The sequence below is a fragment of the Natrix helvetica genome (genome assembly GCF_964273705.1).
Source record: "Natrix helvetica genome assembly, chromosome: 6".
Taxonomy (NCBI): domain Eukaryota; kingdom Metazoa; phylum Chordata; class Lepidosauria; order Squamata; family Natricidae; genus Natrix; species Natrix helvetica.
In genome coordinates, this window is record NC_138553.1 from 77,822,539 (window position 1) to 77,842,567 (window position 20,029).

The following is a 20,029-nucleotide window of genomic DNA, read 5'->3' on the forward strand; positions in this document are numbered from 1 at the left end:
CTACTTGTCAGAAATGGTGTAGGGTCTCCTGCTTGAGCAGGAGTAGACAACTAGGAGTTGGACTAGATGACCTATAAGGTCCCTTCCAGTTCTGTTAATCTGGAATATTTCTTTTGCATTTAAGGCAGAAAGATATAGGTGAATGTTGCTGGAGGCTTACATTTGATTCATAAGAGGAAATTGATATTCTGGGATAACCACAATGTGAGAGTTGCAGATTATTATTTTTCTGGAGCTGTGGGTGAAACAATATCTTAGATAAGCTTATTTTTCATCAGTCTTTTAGAACCACAACAAGAATTTGCATTGTCCATAAACAATCCGCTTAAATCTCTTTTGATTATACAATTTGAGCTGGGTTTGATAGCGGCTCCTCTGATGCCTTTGGGTAATCCTAAACCTACATTTTCCTTTTTTAAAAAAAATAGACAGCATTAACTGCCTGATTCTTTGTAATCAGAGTCATGTAGGTGAGTCTTCTAAAACGGGAGATTCCCTTGCAGTTAATGGCAGCAATTTAGCTATTGCAATACAGCTAAAGCGAATAACAGGTTTGGCCATTAAGGTAATGAACTTCATGTTGCCGTAAATATTTTATCAGCGGTCTTGAAAAGAACTTGCCAGGAGAAGAAATCCAAGACAAAAAGGTAAATGGTAATTTATCGCCAGAAGAGCGCCCTAAAGGTGCTAATATTTGGGAAGAATTATTTGTTGCTAAAATTGTAAAGAGAGCGGAAGCATTCACAGTGGACGCATGAGGTGAAGCCGCAAAACAAACAGAATAATTATAAATAATTATCCGTACTGAAAAAGAGGACACAGATAACAAATTCTAAGAAACTGATTCTGAAAAGATTTGGATGTTGTTGTTGTTAGTTGCAAAGTTGTGTCCGACTCATTGCGACCCCATGGACAACGTTCCTCCAGGCCTTCCTGTCCTCTACCATTCTCTGGAGTCCATTTAAGCTCATGCAGACTGCTTTGGAGACGCCATCCAGCCACCTCCTTCTCTGCCATCCTCTTCTTCTTTTGCCCTCCATTGTTCCCAGCATGAGGCTCTTCTCCAGTGAGTCCTTCCTTCTCATTAGGTGGCCAAAGTCTTTGAGTTTCCTCTTCAGGATCTGGCCTTCTAAAGAGCAGTCAAGGTTGACCTCCTCTAGGACTGACTGGTTGGATGGCCTTGCAGTCCAAGGGACTCACAGGAGTCCTTCTCCAGCACCAGAGTTCAAAGGCCTCCATTCTTTGGTGCTCAGCGTTCCTTATGGTCCAACTTTCACAGCCATCCATTGCAATTTGAATAAACACCCATAATTTGGATTAAGAACCTTTCTCTTCAAAACAGTATCATCCCCCCCCCCCGTTAATACATAGAAATATTCTTATCTGCAAATTCACCAGCATAAGGATATTATGTGTGCATTAACACTCTTTTTCAAGGAGCTGACACACCAGTCTTGGTTCAACATATGTATCCACAGGTAGTCCTCGATGTATGACCACAATTAAGCCCAACATTTCTATTGTTAAGTGAGATATTTGTTAAGTGAGTTTTACGACTTTTCTTGCTTCGGTTGTTCAGTGAATCACTGCAATGGATCAGTTAGTAGCCCAGTTGTTAGATGAATCTGGCTTCCCCATTGGCCTTGCTTGTCAAAAGGTTGCAAAAAGGTAGAAATTCACTTCTACCTTCTAGTTCATAAAGCATCTCAGTTCTATGCCATTTGCCCTTTAGTTATTAACTAAACTAATATAAAGATTTTAATTAGGAGGCTGGAGACTAAAATGCATGAAGAATGATTGCAGGAACTGGGTAAGTCTAGTTTAATGAAAAGAAGGACTAGGAGAGACATGATAGCAGTGTTCCAATATCTCAGGGGTTGCCACAAAGAAGAGGGAGTCAAGCTATTCTCCAAAGCACCCAAGGGCAGGACAAGAAGCAATGGGTGGAAACTAATCAAGGAGAGAAGCAACTTAGAACTGAGGAGAAATTTCCTGACAGTTAGAACAATTAATCAGTGGAACAACTTGCCTCCAGAATTTGTGAATGCTCCAACACTGGAAGTTTTTAAGAAGATGTTGGACAATCCCTTGTCTGAAGTGGTGTCGGGTTTCCTGCCTAGGCAGGGGGTTGGACTAGAAGACCTCCAAGGTCCCTTCCAATTCTGTTATTCTGTTATTTAAAAAAAGCATCGGAGAGTACTGAGTCTAGCATCAACTCTTGACCCTTGACCTAACACATATTTTCAGCTTGCTGATCCAGGAATGGATTCACCAACCCATAATTTGCTCAACTTTTCTCAAATCAAGATGTTTCATGCCCTCCGCATCCTCGCAATGTACTTGTGGTTTTCCAATCTAAAAATGAAATAAGATTGATCTGACGTGTGCATGTCGACGAATAATTTCAGCGACTTAATTGCAACATTTCCAGACCAATTGCTGTAGGATGTTGCTTGGAATATTCTGATGTATTAAGGTCAGACTAGCTGGTTTGTGATTTTTCAGGACTTCCTTTTCTGAATCATTTTTTTTTAAAGTTAAGGGATAAAGTGATCCCTCTGCAGTCATCTGCCACATTGCCTTTTTTCTGTGTGCTCTCCACATTTTATTTAAAGATTTTTCATCACCCCGGGATGCAAATCACCTTGTCTTGAAGATTTGAACTCATTGAAGGGAATGAGGTATTCCCAGAGCATTTACTACCCTCAGGATAAAATTCAACTCCTATTTCTTCCTTTTATGATTGTCTAGAGCAGTGTTTCTCAACCTTGGCAACTTTAAGTCCTGTGGACTTCAACTTCCAGAATCCCCCAGCCAGACAGGGTCTTATTTTCTTTTGACCCCCTCCCCCACCCCAAATAAGTGCTTGGCCTTATTTTCGGGGAGGTCTTATTATTTTGAGGTGCAGGAGGCAGAGGGCATGGTCACCTCATGGCTGCTTCTGTGTTGCAATATTTTTGTGGAGGGCTTATTTTAGCACATGTGCTCAAAACCCCCATTGGTCTTATTATCTGCAGAGGTCTTATTTTGGGGGGAACAGTGTGTGTGTGTGTGTGTGTGTGTGTGTGTGTGTGTGTGTGGAGAGTGACTCTAGAGAAAGGACTGTCGTTGTGCGAGAACATTTGTTTTATCGTTTCTCTTGAACATGTTCTTTGTCCTTCTGGTTGCGTGTCCCCAACAACATTCCTTTAATGTTGCAGAGCTGCTCCAGCGTGTCTTTCATGGCATGGAAACACTTGACGTGAATTCTCCTCAGCTTGGTTTATTCATCCGTTAAGGGCTGGTTCTAGATGTCCCCCTGCCTCGTGTCAATTTTGTGCTGCAATTTTGAATCGCTCTCCTGGAAAATCGGGGCTCCGTAAAGCATTTTCTCCCTTATCTAAACCCAAGGAACAGAGAGAGAGAGAAAATCCCCAAATTTGACATGTGGTGGCACTGTCACAACGAAGCAGGAAACTGGTCCACCACCAAGATGTATCTTGGAAGCTTCTGGTGACAAACCAGCTTGAGAAAGTGTTTTGGGGTGCCAGAAACCCAACGGAAGGGTGGGGTACAAGCCGGAAAGTATTTCTTTTCAAGAAGGTTTGAGCATTTTTCTGGCATCTATGTTTGTTCCATTAATTCCATTCCACTCCTGCATCTGTTTGTGATTTTTTTTTCTCCCCCTTTCTTTCTTAGAAGCTCAGACGAAACTTTGCCTTTCTTTTCATTTCCATTTTTTATACGCCACTTTCCTTCGTGCCCATGCAGCCTTCAGCGGCTCTCTCTCTAATGCACTCTTTTTTTCCCTACCAGAAAAAAAATGCATCACAAAATTGTGGGGGGGGGAGGAGGGAGGGATATTGAAAAGAAAGCAGAAATGAGGACATATTCAAATGCAAAGTCAAATTCTGAATTTCTGCTTTATCCCTTTGAGAGAGGCGAGAGAGAGGAAATAGCTTTCTTTCGCAAACAAAGAAGCTGAAGACACCAACAGAATCATGGTGTCTTTATTAACGGGCTTAATATTTTAATACTTGCTGATAACCCGGCATTGCTTGGATATTTATTTATCCCAATCCTGTATTAGATAGGAAAAGCCCTGATTTTGGCGGCAATTATATTAGTTCCAAATGTTTTCCCTGTGGCCCCAGAAGTGTCACGTGATACCACCTTAATTTCTAATGTTGGATTTTCCCCCTTAGTAGAGGGAGCCCCTTTGTAGAATACTGTGAAGCAGCTACCATGGCGAACTCCACGGCACTGCACCGTAGAAACCATTTTACGGCAGTACGGTAGAAGCCATTTTGAGGCACAACAGGTGATTTCTTAACAGAACACACACACCGAGGGGTGTTAGGTGTGTCTTACCCCCATAGTATTGGTTTCCAGAGAGCAAAACGGTGTACCAAGTTTGGTTGAAATTGCTCAAGGCGTTCCAGAGTTATGCTGGAACATAGACATGTATCTATGTTCCAGCATAGCTTGAGCAAAGAAGCTATTGAGCAAAGAAGCTATTGCTAGTGTTATCAAAAGATGTGCAAACCTCCCCCTCCCTCCAAACCTTAAACCCATTTTTTAAACCTCCTTCCAGCAATACAGGTCCAGCTGCAATTGGACTCAACTAATTAAACATTCTAAATTATAAAGCATCCCTGTTTAATAGATAAAGAGATGATGATACTAATGAAAAGTCCCTATTTAATATTTCTGCCCTGCAAGACTTTGGAAGATATGATCGTTAATAAATAAAATAAATAAATATTATATTTATTTATTTATTTATGAGCGTTCACTATAAAAGTGCTATTAAATAAAGTTCTCAGCAAGAGTAGCAAAGTGCTTGGTGGCTCTGTCTTTCCAGGATTGTAATCGTTCAAGATGTTATCTAGTTTGGGTAATGAAACATCTGCAAGAAACCAACCAAACTCAGAGAGCACCAAGGACCCCTCTCTTATTCTGTAAATAGAAAACCCCTGGAAAGCTGCGATCGGATCTGTGATAGACTAACCCATGTGCCTTTTGCGAGAGCCACCCCTTGGCTGCTAATTTAAAATCCCAAAGGCGGTTTTATTTGGAAAACAAGGGATAGATTTGGAATTCCCAAAGGATCCCCATTCCGTATGCATAATTGCTTCCCTCTGACCATCTGACAGAAAACTCAAGGCCAGGAATAAGAATCTCAGAGAATTTATGAATTATGTTTATCCGAAGGAAGATTAAATCCCAAAACAAGAATCCCCAGAAATGCTCTGTTGTCAGATGAAAAGCCTACAATCCTCATGCAATTATTATTATTATTGTTATTATTGCATCAAAAGAATTGTATCACAGCGGCCAGTTGTTTCGCCGGATTTGGCATTAATTACTAGTCGGGCCCCACCCAGGGGCCTAGGATGTTGTAACGTATTTTCGTAATATGTGTGCAGATCCAAGCAATGCGGCCTTTTTCATTTGACTGATGGTGATTTTGTCAATTTTTAACTGTTTTAAATGTAATTCCAGTGCTTTTGGAATAGCACCCAGTGTGCCGATTACCACTGGAATTACCACTGCTGGTTTGTGCCATAATCGTTGGATTTCGATTTTTAAATCCTGGTATTTTGCGATTTTTTCATATTCCTTCTCGGCGACCCTGCTATCACCTGGTATTACGATGTCTATGATTGTAACCTTCTTTTTCTCAACCAGTGTGATGTCTGGTGTGTTATGCGCCAGTATTTTATCCGTTTGTATGCGAAAATCCCACAAGATCTTGACCATCTGACCCTCGATGACGTTTTCAGGCTTATGTTCCCACCAGTTTGTTGCTGTTTTAATATTATAATTTTTGCACAAATTCCAGTGGATTATTATTATTATTATTATTATTATTATTATTATTATTATTATTATTCAGAAGGGAGGGGGCAAAAGAAGCAGGATCAGTTCACAGTTTGGAGAAGTTTAGTTGTCATGAGATCTAATTCTCACATTATTTTCCAACCCACCCACCCCCCACCTCCCAAATTAAGGTACAGCTGATAGTGAAAACATATTTACCATATACAAAATAGGACATAGCATTATCCTCAGGGGAACTATTGACTATTTTTTTTTAAAAAAAGAAGAAGTTTTATTCCCAGAAAAGGACATCAAGTGATCATAAGAATGAAATAGGCAATAGAAGCCAAGCTTGGAAGTCTTTCCCAATAGCACGTGCTTTGAAATGACCCCAAAATGTGAATAGGCTTCAGGCCCCTTTGTATATGTTAGGAGCGGTCCAATTGGATGAAAATTTAAGACAGCGATCCAAGTCTTTCTATGTCATTTTGATGATCCAGGTAGGTGTGGATACAGCTAGAATTGTAGTGCAGAAAAATACTGCTTAAAGACCGTTTTTCAGAAGGATGGGCAAAAAACCATTTTTTATCTCAAGGAATACATTGGAATGGAGTGGAGTGGGATGGGATGGGATGGGATAGATTAGGATAGGATAGGATAGGATAGGATAGGATAGGATAGGATAGGATAGGATAGAATAGAATAGAATAGAATAGAATAGAATAGAATAGAATAGAATAGAATAGAATAGAATAGAATATATGGAATGGAGCGGAGCGGAGAGCAGACAGGAGCAGAGCTGAACAGAAGTGGCATGGGATGGGATGGGATGGGATGGGATGGGATGGGATGGGATGGGATGGGATGGGATGGGATGGGATGGAATGGAATGGAATAGAATAGAATAGAATAGAATAGAATAGAATAGAATAGAACAGCAAAGTGGGAAGGGACCTTGGAGGTCTTCTAGTCCAACCCCCTGCTCATGCAGGAAACCCTATGCCATTTCAGACAAAGGGTTGTCCAATCACTTCTTTAAAACCGCCAGTGTTGGGACATTCACAACTTCTGGAGGCAAGTTGTTCGACTGATTAATTGTTCTAACTGTTAGAAAATTTCTCCTCAGTTCTAAGTTGCTTCTCTCCTTGATTAGTTTCCACCCATTGCTTCTTGTTCTGCCCTCAGGTGCCTTGGAAAATAGTTTGACTCCCTCTACTTTGTGGCAACCCCTGAGATATTGGAAGACTGCTATCATGTCTCCCCTAGTCCATCTTTCTATTAAACTAGACATGCCCAGTTCCTGCAACCGTTCTTCATATGTTTTAGCCTCCAGTCCCCTAATCCTCTTTGTTGCTCTTCTCTGTACTCTTTCTAGAGTCTCCACATCTTTTCTACATCGTGGCGACCAAAACTGAATGCCGTATTCCAAGTGTGGCCTTACCAAGGCCTTATAAAGTGGTATTAACCCTTCACGTGATCTTGATTCTATCCCTAAAGTTCAGGCAGTCCTCAACTTACAGCCTCTTATTTAGGGACCATTCGAAGCTACAAGGGCACTGAAATAAATGACATACAGCCGTAGCAACAACCCCCTAGCCACGTGGTCTGCGTACGGATGCTTATCAGTTGATTCATATTTATGACGGTTGCAGCGTCCTAGGGTCGCCGTTTGGTCCCTTTTTGCAACAAGCAAATTCGCTGGGGAAAACCGGATTCATTTTGCAACAACAAGCTGACAATTGGGACAAGAGAGATGGTTAAATGAGGCGACTCTCACTTAAGAACTGCCTTGCTTAGACACACGGGTCTTAGGTCGAGGACTACCTGTACATCATTCAGAATTTATGTATTTATTTGTTTTTGGTAAGAGGTTGCTTTCGCAGGGTGATCTGAAGCGTTCTGGATTTGCCCTATTTTTGTATCGCATACGCAGCTGATTCCACGAAGCCTCAGCACCAGATGGCCTGGAGAGATTTTCACAGTCCGTGCCGGATTCCAGGGGTTTTAGAGGCCTTGGTGCCTGCAGGGATGTATTCACCGAGTCCTTATATGGCCTTGCAACTAACCCGAATATTATGAAGCTCTCTGAGCTCTCTCTTGTTTTCTTGCAGACATTACATTACCCTAACTAGGGAGCATCATCAGTGCTAGAAGGGAGTAGGGTTTGTGGAATGATGGAGGAGGAGGAGAGGAGGAAGAGGAAAAGGAGGAGAGAGGACAAGAGGAAGAGGAGGAAGAGGAAGAGGAGGAGGAGGACTGTGAGGTCCTTGGTGCTCTCTGAGCTTGCTTGTTTTCTTACCGATATTTCATAACCCTAACTAGGTAGCATCATCAGTGCTAGAAGGGAGTAGTGTTTGTGGAATGGAGGAAGAGGCGAAGGAGGAGAGAGGACAGGAGGAAGAGGAGGAGAGAAGAGAGGAGGAGGAGGAGGAGGAGGAGGAGGATGACGACTGTGGGGTCCTTAGTGCTCTCTGAGCTTGCTTGTTTTCTTGCAGATGTTTCGTTACCCTAATTAGGTAGCATCATCAGTGCTAGAAGGGAGAAGGGTTTATAGAGGAGGAGGAGGAGGGGGAGGAGGAAGTGGAGGAGGGGGAGGAAGACTGTGGGTTCCTTGGTGCTCTCTGAGTTTGGATGTTTTCTTGCAGACGTTTCATTACCCTAAGTAGGTGGCATCATCAGTGCTAGAAGGGAGTAGGGTTTATGGAATGGAGGAGGAGGAGAAGGAGGAGAGAGGACAGGAGGAAGAGGAGGAGAGAAGAGAGGAGGAGGAAGAGGACAGTGGGGTCCTTGGTGCTCTCTGAGCTTGCTTGTTTTCTTGAAGACGTTTCATCACCAGTGTTAAAAGGGAGTAGGGGTTGTGGAATGGAAGAGGAGGAGGAAGAGGAGGAGGACTTGGAGGACTCAGAACTATACTATCAGGCATCAATACTTGCATGGGTGAAAGGATAGATAAATTTGAGGCATAGAAGATTACTATTATTGGAGGGACATGGTCTCCAATTAGGGTGGCATTCCTTTCTATGGGGTGGAAAGAGTATGGTACGTAGATATTTTCAAAGACACTCCATGAGAAATGCTTTACTATTAGTATGGGAAAAAAATAAATCATGGTTCGAATCCCTAGCGCCATGTAACAGAGTGAGCTCCAGTTACTTGTCCAAGCTTCTGCCAACCCAGCAGTTCGAAAGCATGTAGACAAATAGGCACCACCTTTGGTGGGAAGGTAACAGCGTTCTGTGCACCTTCGGCATTTAGTCATGCCGGCCACATGACCACGGAGACGTCTTCGGACAGCGCTGGCTCTTTGGCTTTGAAACGGAGATGAGCAACGCCCCCTAGAGTAGGGAATAACTAGCACATAAGTGCGAAGGGAACCTTTACCTTATATGAAAATACCAGTCTGGCTTTGTACAATGAGTGCATTGATACATCCAAATGTTCTCAACTTGGAAAAAAATGTATCCTGTAAAGACATTTTAAATGAGAATGGGGAACTAAAAACCAAACAGGAACGACAAAACCAAAGAGTGGACTTAGCTTGGTGGCCTTACGTGCAAATACAATCAAGATGCAAGAAAGATGTGAAAACATGGTGGTTTTTTTCTGACTTAGGCTTCCCGAGAAAGCATAAATCACAAACTTAGTCCCCAAAACCGTTTTTTATTTAGATGGCTGTGAATTATGGTCATTCACAGCCCATAATGATCCACAAACATTCTGTGAAGATTCCGACAGATGTCTGCTCGAGTTGCCACAGTCTTTCAGGGTAATGTTGATAAGCACCCGCCTTTATCTCCCTTGAAACGCTGACAGAGACCTAATTGCCAAATTAGTTTTACAAGGCCAAACGTAGCACAGAGTCAAACAGAGCTTCTCAGAGCTTGAACCGACTAGATGAACTAATTACTTTCTGCAAAGGCTCATGCCCGTTTGCTCCACTTTTATGTCTTATGGGAGGGGCCAATCATCTCCAAGCCTTACTCCCGAGTCACTCTTTTTTTCTCAATTGTTCTTGCCTCTTAGCAGCTCTGCGCATGCGCACCCTGGGAACAGGCTCCAGTTGTTCATCTGCCTCACTGATGTCTGACTCCGAAGGCAGCTGATAACTGGCATACGGCTCTGGCCCCCTCTCTGCCTCCGACACAGAGCCCTCATCCGAGCCTTCCCCAGACTCCAGGACTGGCCCATGTTCCTCCCCAACCTCCTCACTGTCCGAATCCGCTGCCACTTCCTCAGGCCACCGGCAGACCACAACAGAGTTTTTATACAGAACCGACAACATTAGATAGGATGTCATAAGGGACAGATGAAAAATTGATGACAAAAATATATAATTATCTGTGGTTTCTTCCTTAACCTTCTGCTATACAATATTCAATTTATGAAAGGCCATCGGAATAAAGTACTGGGGAAAAAAAACGGAGAAAAGAAAGATCCTGACACTAATCTGAGAAACAGGTTTTTTTTTTCTTGTTTTAAAGATGAGAATCCCAATTAATCCCAGAGGGCCTTGGTGCACGATGAAAGGTAGATGCATAAGTGATTTTGAAGGAGCGAGACTTTAAATGTATGGAATTCCTGCAAATTCCTACTTGCTTTGTTCTCTTTCCAGGCACTGAACAATTGCCTAATGGATTTTCCCTTCTGAAAAGCTATTTGCCAGGCCTCCTAAAAACTCTTACTATGACTTTGTGCTGTAAGAAACACCAGGGGATCTGTTGTCGTTCCGTTCTTACGGCTAATCGGGCTTTTTGCTTTTAATGAACAGGGCAAAACATTGCTTTCCCTATAGCCCATCGGAGTAGCATCAAGAGGAACTGAGATATTATATTTCTTTTCTTTTCTTTTTTTTTTTAAAAAGTATTTTAAAGAAGACAAGCTCAAGATCCAAAAAGATCTTGACAGATTTGAACACTAGGCAAATTGCAGTGTTCTAAGGTCACATTGGCCCCCTTTTGGGGGGGTCAAAGGCCTCCATTCTTTGGCGCTCAGCCTTCCTTATGGTCCAACTTTCAAAGCCACCCATTGCAACTGGGAAAACCAAAGTCTTGACTATACCCACTTTTGTTGGCAGGGTGATGTCTCTGCTTTTTAGTGGCTGCCTTTAGAACAGGTAAATGAATATCAAGAAGTAGAGATCTGTCCAATTCAAACGATGCTTTATTTCTCTATGAAATTATTACAAGCGGCTTGCAGGAAGTTCTCAATATGGAAGAGGAAACGCGGCAAGGGGCAAAAATCTCGCAGACCTGTGTTCCTTTTCCGATTCACATTTTGGCAACATTAAATCTTCCTCTCCGTGTCGAGCCTCCATGGGAGGGCGTATTCTACCGTTAATGAGAGCCTTATTAAAGTCTAGCTGCAGATGTGCTTTTTATTCTTGATGACATCATCATTCCAGAGTCCTCTCTTTCCCCCCCTCCTCCCTTTCATTTTTTTTTCCCTTGAAGAGCAATTTGTGGATAAAATATTGCTGGGTGCTTAAGATCCTCAGCAGAGGTTCCTCCAGAGGTTAATGGTTCCTCTTGGCGATGTCTTATGCAACTCCTAATGACATAGGAAATTGAAAGGAGGCATTTAAAATGAAGGCTGTTAACCCAGCGCTCCCGTTATGTAGACAAGATTGAGTGCTGTGGTTAGAGGAAATTGAAAGACTGCAACTGGGGTGGGTGGGGGGAATGATATTGCTTCAACATGTCATACAAGGTGCTTTCACAGCCACTAGTATGCTGTGTGAATTCGCTTCCTGACGGGCTATCTGGAGAAAGGCAATAGCAATAGCACTTAGAATTATATACCACTTTATAGTGCTTTATAGCCCTCCTTAGGTGTTGTTTCTAGTCTAATCTTTATTGCCTGCTTACAGAAACTGCATTTCCAGTTAACACTTATTACATTGTAACTGCTAAGGCAAACCGCCCATCGACATGAGTGACGTTGAGTTGGCCATGTCCAACCAGTCAAATGACCACTGAGCCACGCTTACCCAGCTGGTCATTAGGGCAGAGAACCGGTGGTTAAATTATTTGAATCCCACCACTGATTGCCCCCAATAGTCAGGGTCTTCAATTTACTGACCTGGGAAGGATGGAAGGCTGAGTCAACCTTGAGTTCCATCAGGATTGAATTCCAGGCTGTGGGCAGAGTTAGCCTGCAATACTGCCTTCTAACCACCGTGCCACCAGTACTGAAGGTCCTCCGTATATTGGTGGCATGGCACTCCGAACAATCATCTCAACTTCTCTTCCCATCTGATTCTACAGCAAGGCCTTTATCATAAGCACCAGCCAGCGGGCATGGAAAATCCTCAAAATATTCAACGACCCCCTCCTGGAGTTCTGGAAAGTTCTCCTTGAGTTCTTGAACTCTGTAGCAGGAAGGCAGGTCCTGGTCTCCTATTTTTGTTTTTGTTTTTTTTCATTCCGCTAGTAATTTCTCATTAGCAAAGAACACCTGGAGGGAAATGAGGTCCCTGATATAGCCGGAGAACAAGTTCTTTCCCAGGCCTGAGGCTACCCATCAGCTCTGATGGGAATTCCTGCTGGCAGAAGGAAGCCAAAAACAGAATGTCCTCTCTCTGCAAGAAATAGAGTGGCAGAAGTTAGTTTCCCAGAATGAAACACAGAGGCCAATTCTCATGAAATGATAACTTTTCACCCTCTTCCTGGGAATTGCTCTGACCAGGGACCCTGAAGGAAGGAGAGTGCCATCAAACCCCTCAGCCAATCAAAGGCTATGTCTACTGTAGAACAGAGTTGGAAGGGACCTTGGAGCAGTGGTGAAATTCAATTTTTTTAACTACCAGTTCTGTGGGCGTGGCTTGGTGGGCATGACAGGGGAAGGATACTGCGAAATCTCTGTTCCATCCCACTCTGGGGCCACACAGAGGTGATATTTGCCGGTTCTCCGAGCTACTCAAAATTTCCACGACCGGTTCTCCAGAACCTGTCAGAACCTGCTGAATTTCACCCCCTCTCTTGGAAGTCTTCTAGTCCAACCCCCTGCTTAGGCAGGAAACCATGTAGCCGGGATGGCGAACTTATGGCACGCATGCAAAAGGTGGCATGTGGAGCCATTTGTCAGGGCATGCGAGGTGTTGCCCTGTCAGTTGGTGGCCATTTCCCCCCTCCCCAGGCTCCAGAGGCTTTATAGGAGCCTGTGGGGGAGAAAACAGCCTCCCCCACCCCCCTGGAGACCCTCTGGAGACTTCAGGAGCTTCCCTGAAGCCTCCAGAGTGCAAAAAACTGGATCTACGGGCAAACCGGAAGTTCAGGATGGATTTCTGGTTTGCTCATAGGGCTGGTTTTAACCCTCCGGAGCTTTCAGGGGCCTTCTAGAGGCTTCCAGAGGACCCAGATTGTTGGGGGCTATTTGCTTACTTAGAGAGGGCTGTAACGCACTGTAAAGCAGTATATAAGTCCAAGTGCTATTGCTATCTCTGCCATGGTGGCACAGTAGTTAGAATGCAGAATTTCAGGCTGACTCTGCCCACAACCTGGAGTTCGATCCTGACCAACTCAAGGTTGACTCAGCCTTCCATCCTTCTGAGGTGGGTAAAATGAGGACCTGGATTGTTGGAGGCAATACACTGGCTCTGTAATCCACTTAGAGAGGGCTGTAAAAGCACTGTGAAGAATAGAATAGAATTCTTTATTGGCCAAGTATGATTCGACACACAAGGAATTTGTCTTTGGTGCATATGCTCTCACTGTATATAAATAGACAAGATACAAGAGGTATATAAGTAAGTGCTATTGCTATTAAGGCACCAAGACTTTAGGACTGAAAACAAAGTTCCTTCAGGGTTCAGGCACTTCAGGGTTCAGTGCAATGACATATCTCCAAACTATCCCAATTAAATTGGGGGCCCCCACTGCTTTGTAGTTGCCTGGATTAATTCTTAAAAAATCCAAGTCCAGGGAAATTTGTACGAGAGGAAGGCAGAGTAACTTCATCCTCCACGTGTCTCCGCGGGGAATACAGCATTCCGAGACGGAGTGGAATCCCGAATACAGTTCCAGCCCTTCCGAATCTCCTCCTTTCCAAAATTTAGAACAAATCCTTCATTTTCTTAGACAAACAAAGAACCTGCTCCTTCTCGGGTTTTCCAGAATTCGATCGAGTTCATCTGTGACGAGCAAAATGTTATGAAATAATAAAGTGTTCAAGAGCAACACATATTTTCCTCATAACAATAATGAGGAGGATACACATTTTAGGAAAATTAATTTAAAAGTTTCCAGATGCCCTATTTGTACAGTTAATTAGACATCGGCGAAGCTACATTAGCACGGCAGAGGCTGTTGGCATTTTCAAGCAAGCTTTGAGGGGAATGTAGCTTGGGCCTTATATAGAAGTCTTGTTCTCGATGCTCAGGGGGGTGATTGTAAAAATTGGGGCAAGGTTAGGGAAGGGAGCAGGGCCTGGAAGTGGAGTGAGGTTAGGGGAGGGGAAGGTCTCCAATTGTGTCCAGCCCACAGTGGCAATTACTGCCATTGCCTTTTCAGTGGTCCTTCCAGAAGATGATGTTCAAAAATTTGAGTTCCTCCTAACGGAGCTGATAATAGTAATACCGATATCACTTAGACTTCTATACCACTTCATGGTGCTTTTACAGTCCTCTCTAAGCAGTTTACAGAGTCAACATATTGGTCCTCAACATTCTGAGTCCTTATTTTACCCACCTTGGAAGGGTGGAAGGCTGAGTCAAACTTGAGCTGGTGAGATTTGAATTGCTGAACTGCAGCTAGCAGTCAGCTGAAGTAGCCTGGAATGTTGCACTCTTAACTGCTGCACCACCTAGCATCCCTGGCCTGCTCTCGAGTTGCCATAGGAAAGGGGATATGGGAAATCGATGAAAGAGCACAGCAGAAAAAGACATATGCACATTCCAGACTTATGTCTCTCAAAACTGTATCCCAGGGTTACTTACAGCAGCTCAGAGGGAAGTGACCTCTACAACCCGCAAAACTGCCCCATTGGTGGATGTGATTGATGACACACACCGCTGGGGAGAGTGGGGAAACCGGGTCATAATTGAGGGCGTCAATTACATGGTGTCAGAGCTGGCTTCACTTGGGTATGTACCGATATGAAGCTCCTAATAAATAACTGGATATCTTTTGAAGATTGGCTTGAGGGTCATGATTTAATTAGGGCATCCGTGGGAACTCTGACATGTTATTTTTATTATGTGGGAATCCATAAATACGAACTCCGTGTTTGTGGCTCCCATGCATTACTCTAAAATCCATGCTTTCTCAACTTTGAGAGGCATGGAGTTTGCCCCATTACCGTAGTGGTGCTCTGTGTGCAGGGTTGAGATAAAAGGAATGTAGAGAGAAGCATGTGTGTTGAACACAATGGGCTCTTCTGAGCCCATTGAGCAGTGTTGGCGCAGTGGTTAGAATGCAGTACTGCAAGCAATTTCAGCTCACTGCCAGGAGTTTGATTCTGAGCAGCTCAAGGATGACTCAGCTTCCCATCCTTCCAAGATCGATAGTTGGGGGAAATAGAATGGCTTGGTAAACCGCTTGGAGAGGGCTGTAAAAGCACTGTGAAGCGGTGTATACGTCTAAGTGCTATTGCTATCTAAGCTGCGCAGTGGCTAGAATGCAGTATTGCAGGCAAACTCTGTGGACTGCCAGTAGTTCGATTCTGACCAGCTCAAAGTTGACTCAGCCTCCCCTCCTTCCGAGGTCAGTAAAATGAAGACCCAGATTGTTGGGGGCAATATGCCAATATTGTAAACCGCTTAGAGAGGGCTGTAAAGCATTGTGAAGCAGTACATAAGCGCTATTTCTATTGCTCTTCTGCCAACCGTCGATCAAAGCATCAATCTTCAAATGCAGTCTTGGCTACTTTGACCCGATCATCAAAGCACCTTTCCTTTTAATGTGCTTTGGGGCACATTAATCACTTCTCCTGCTGGCTACTTTCCAGCAAATGTTGGGTGTGATTAAGCCACACAATTAAGCAGAGGCAAGGTCTTGTAAGAATTGATTTGTCTCGTGATGTATCCATATTCTGCCACCAATTGTTTTCTGAAGGAGAGTGCTTCCCTCCACAATAGATTTCATCATGGCAGAGATGGTTTACCCTTTACTGTTTGTTTGTTCATTTATCTGTTTTTATTTTAAAGTGTTCTATGGGAAATTTAGGGGACGTGGTGGCTCAGTGGCTAAGACGCTGAGCTTGTCGATCAGAAAGGTCGGCAGTTTGGCGGGTCAAATCCCGAGCGCCGTGTAATGGAGTGAGTTCCCGTGACTTGTCCCAGCTTCTGCCAACCTAGCAGTTCAAAAGCACGTAAAAATGCTAGGAACTAGGAAACTAGGAACTGCCTTTGGTGGGAAGGTAACAGCATTCCGTGCACCATTTGCTATCGATAATCTATAGATTATCAATAGCAAATGGTGTTTGGGAGATTTCTGTAATGATAGAAATACCCGCCAAATAACTTTTGATTGATGCCGCTTTGGACTGAATTACTGCTGTCTTGTTTAAAAACACTGAATTATCACCAATAGAAGAAATTATTTGTAGCTGTGAGGTCCCTGAGGCTTCTGAGCTTGGTGGCTTTCTTGCAGACATTTCATTACCAAACTCGGTGACAAAATCAATGCTAGAAGGAAGTGGGGTTTGCTCTTATTTTTACATACTAGTGCCTTGCTCTGTCATTTTTGCTGAGAGTGTCCTTGGCAGTCCCTTGATTAATTATCATTTTAAGTATTATGGCTCGTCACATAGTCAGCCAGATGTTCAGACTGGATTTGGCATTTTTGTCTTCCTATTGAGTCCTTCCTGGGATAGGGCAGAAAGGGATGTTCGATGGTGTTAACAGATATCATCACAGGACGTTAAGCTGTTCCAAGCAAAGCTGCCTTCTGCAATTGACTGATGGGCAACGTGTCAGTACCGATGGTGTTCAAGTGGTGCTCCATTTGTTTTAGGATTGCACCCAAAGTGCCTATTACTATTGGCCCTGCCTTTGCTTTCTTATTATTATACTAGCCGATAACTCGGCGTTGCCCGACTATTTATTTATAGGGGGAAATGTCCGAACCAAATGTAATTTCTAATGTTGGATTTTCCATCTTACCAGAAAGAGCCCCCTAGTGAAATATTGTGAAGCCATTACCCTGGAACTCCACAGCACTGTACAGTAGAAGCCATTTACGGCAGTACAGTAGAAGCCATTTTAAGGCACAACAGGCTGTATTTTAACAGAACACACACCCTGAGGGGTTTTAGGAGTGTGTTACCCTCACAGTATTTGTTTCCAGAGTGTAAGTCATCTGTGTACCAAGTTTGGTTGAAATTACTCAAGGCGTTCCAAAGTTATGCTGGAACATACATACATACATACATACATACATACATACATACATACATACATTTATGGATATGGATATGGATATGGATATGGATATGGATATGGATATGGATATGGATATGGATATGGATATGGATATGGATATGGATATGGATATGGATAGATATAGATATAGATATAGATATAGATATAGATATAGATATAGATATAGATATAGATATAGATATAGATATAGATATAGATATAGATATAGATATAGATATAGATATAGATGATATAGAGATAGAGATAGAGATAGAGATAGATAGAAAGATATAGATAGATATATAGATATATATATATTATTATTGATTATTGCCTAAGTGTCTTTTTGCTTATTTAGAAAGTACAGTTTTGCAGCTTCCATTTTCAACCTTCTGTCTTGTTCCAGGAGGAAGAGGACAAACTCACCTGGAGAGACCGCACCCCTGGCTACCTGGTGAACTGTGCTTCCATCTTGTTCATGGTAACTCCCCTCCTCTTCTTTTCCTTGAGAGGCTCATAGAAAACATGCACGGACACCTTCACGTTTCCTCCAACTGTCCTTTCCCGCATGAATCTCCCCTCTCAGGGAGAGAGATTACTTTGGCATTCCTTCCAGCCCCTGTCAGCCAAATATCCAAAGTATGACTTAATCTCTGGTGCAGAGTTTGACATTTGATCAATAAAGCATGATTGATAGATTGAAGTATTTGGAATGAGCCAGCAAGGCCCACATTAAGTTCTGTGTGTCAGCTGGTGATAATGGCTTCCTGGGTGTCTTAGATGAGATGATTCCTGGCAGCCTATCCCATGGATGTTGATGGAGGGCAGAATAAGCGAGGAGGCATGTCATGAGAACTGTGAGATCATTACACAACGGACATGAATTTGGTGCAATGGCATCCTTGTACATAGTGAGCCATTGCGGTATAGTGAGCCAATCAGCTGGGACTCGGGAAGCAGAGAACAGATGGGGGTGGGGCCAGCCAGAGGTGGTATTTGCTGGTTCTCCGAACTACTCAAAATTCCCGCTACCGGTTCTCCAGAACTAGTCAGAATATGCTGAATTTCACCTTTGCTCTGCCAGACAAAATGGAGCTCGGGCAGGCTGTGCGAGGTACTTCGGGCCGGTCCACTGTTTCCAGGGCAGCCCCACGGGCCATATTTAAACACCCCATGGGTGGGATCTGGCCCGCGGGCATTGAGTTTGACACCCCTGGTCTAACAGAAGAGCTTTTCTCTGCAAGCCAAGTCCCTCTCACCTCCGTTGTCTTTTCCAAGCTGGTTTCAACCCTCGGTCACTCCTTTTTCCCTCTTGCCAAGCTTGCATGCACACGTTGCCTCCTTAAAAGTGTCATTTTGCTCCACTTCGCCTTACCTGAGTTTGCAATTGCTGAAAATAAAAATGATGGACGTCCCCTGAAAGTCACACATGTAATGGTTTTAAGCAGGGCTTTAAAATAATAAATGCTCCAGGTGTATTTGTCTTGCATCACTTCATCGAAGGCGTTGAATAAGCAGAAGGAGATTTGTTGAAGTTATGGGAGCCTTTATCTTTAGACCAATAGAGGAGTGAGGGCTATAAATTATATTCTCACACAAAATGCCCTGGTGTGAACATAAACAGCTCCCTTCTGCTTCTGCTTCGGTCCAAATATTATGGCAAGACTAAGAGGGCAGGTTTCTGGCTGATTGATTATATTACCATTAATCCAAAGAAAACAATCTGTTCTTTTCACTTTCGGGAGTTTGAATAAATACCTTTAAATCACCTGGAAAGCCATTAGTAGCCTCAAGATTGTGCATGGTAAAAGACACAGCCTCTTGAACAAACCTTAACCAGCCAGAGTACCGTATTTTTCAGAGTATAAGACACACCTTTCCCCCCCCCCAAAGAGGGTGAAAATCTGGGTGTGTCTTTATACCCTGAATACAGCCATTTTTGGCCTCCCTAAACCCCACACATCCTATTTTTCACACAAATAGACATGCAGAGGGTTTGGGAGGCCTGCAAAGTGCTCCTGGGGGCTGGGGAGGGAAAAAACGAGGGAAAAACAGGCCCGTTTTGTGCGAAAACAGGCACATTTTCAGCAAAAAATGAGGTGCGCAGAGGGTTAGTGAGGCCTGCAGAGTGCTCCTGGGGGCTGGGGAGTGCAAAAATGAGTGAAAAAGAGCCCATTTTTCACAAAACGGGGGTGTTTTTGCCCTCCCAAGCCCCCAGGGGCACTCTGCAGGCCTTCCAAACTCTGCATGTCCTGTTTTTTTTGCAAAAAACCAGGTGTGTTTCTTGCTCATTTTTGCCCTCCCCAGCCCCCAGGAGCACTTTACAGGGTTGCCAACACTGGTCTATATCCTATGAATATTATGGTAGCAAGCAGAAAATTGTAATTAGCTAGCTAATAAATCGGTATCTTTCTGTAGTGCACCTAAAAGGCACTCTAACACTAGCAAGGAACATTTCCTCTCCCTGACAAATTCAAGAAGCTGCTGAATTGATCATGGAATCTTCCAGGAGTAACGTTTCTCCTCTTTCTTTGACCCCATCTCTATTCAACCGCAATGACTGCGCTCCACAAGAACATCAATGCACACATCGTTCTTCTTTCCTTTCCAGATTTCACTGACTTTTTCCATAGTCTTTGGTGTGATTGCATACCGGATAACCTTAGCGGCCGCGCTCTCCATGAGCACCAAAGGATCGTCCAAGTCCAACGTGAGAGTCACAGTGACAGCCACAGCAGTCCTCATAAACCTCGTGGTGATTCTAATCCTGGATGAGATTTACGGAGTTGTTGCCAAAAAATTGACCGAAATGGGTAATCTTACTTTGATTTTCTTCTGGACATAAGCAACTTATCATAAGTAAACTTTTTC

At 43.4% G+C, this 20,029-nt stretch overlaps 1 protein-coding gene across 1 annotated transcript in view; it reads left to right on the top strand.

The window, feature by feature from the left end:
• ANO2 (anoctamin 2) overlaps positions 1–20,029 on the top strand; it is a 140,693-nt gene that overhangs the window by 75,200 nt on the left and 45,464 nt on the right. The window contains exons 14-15 of the mRNA XM_081957963.1: positions 17,565–17,639; positions 19,770–19,971. Coding sequence (XP_081814089.1) covers positions 17,565–17,639; positions 19,770–19,971 — 277 coding nt within the window. The remainder of the gene's footprint in view (positions 1–17,564; positions 17,640–19,769; positions 19,972–20,029) is intronic.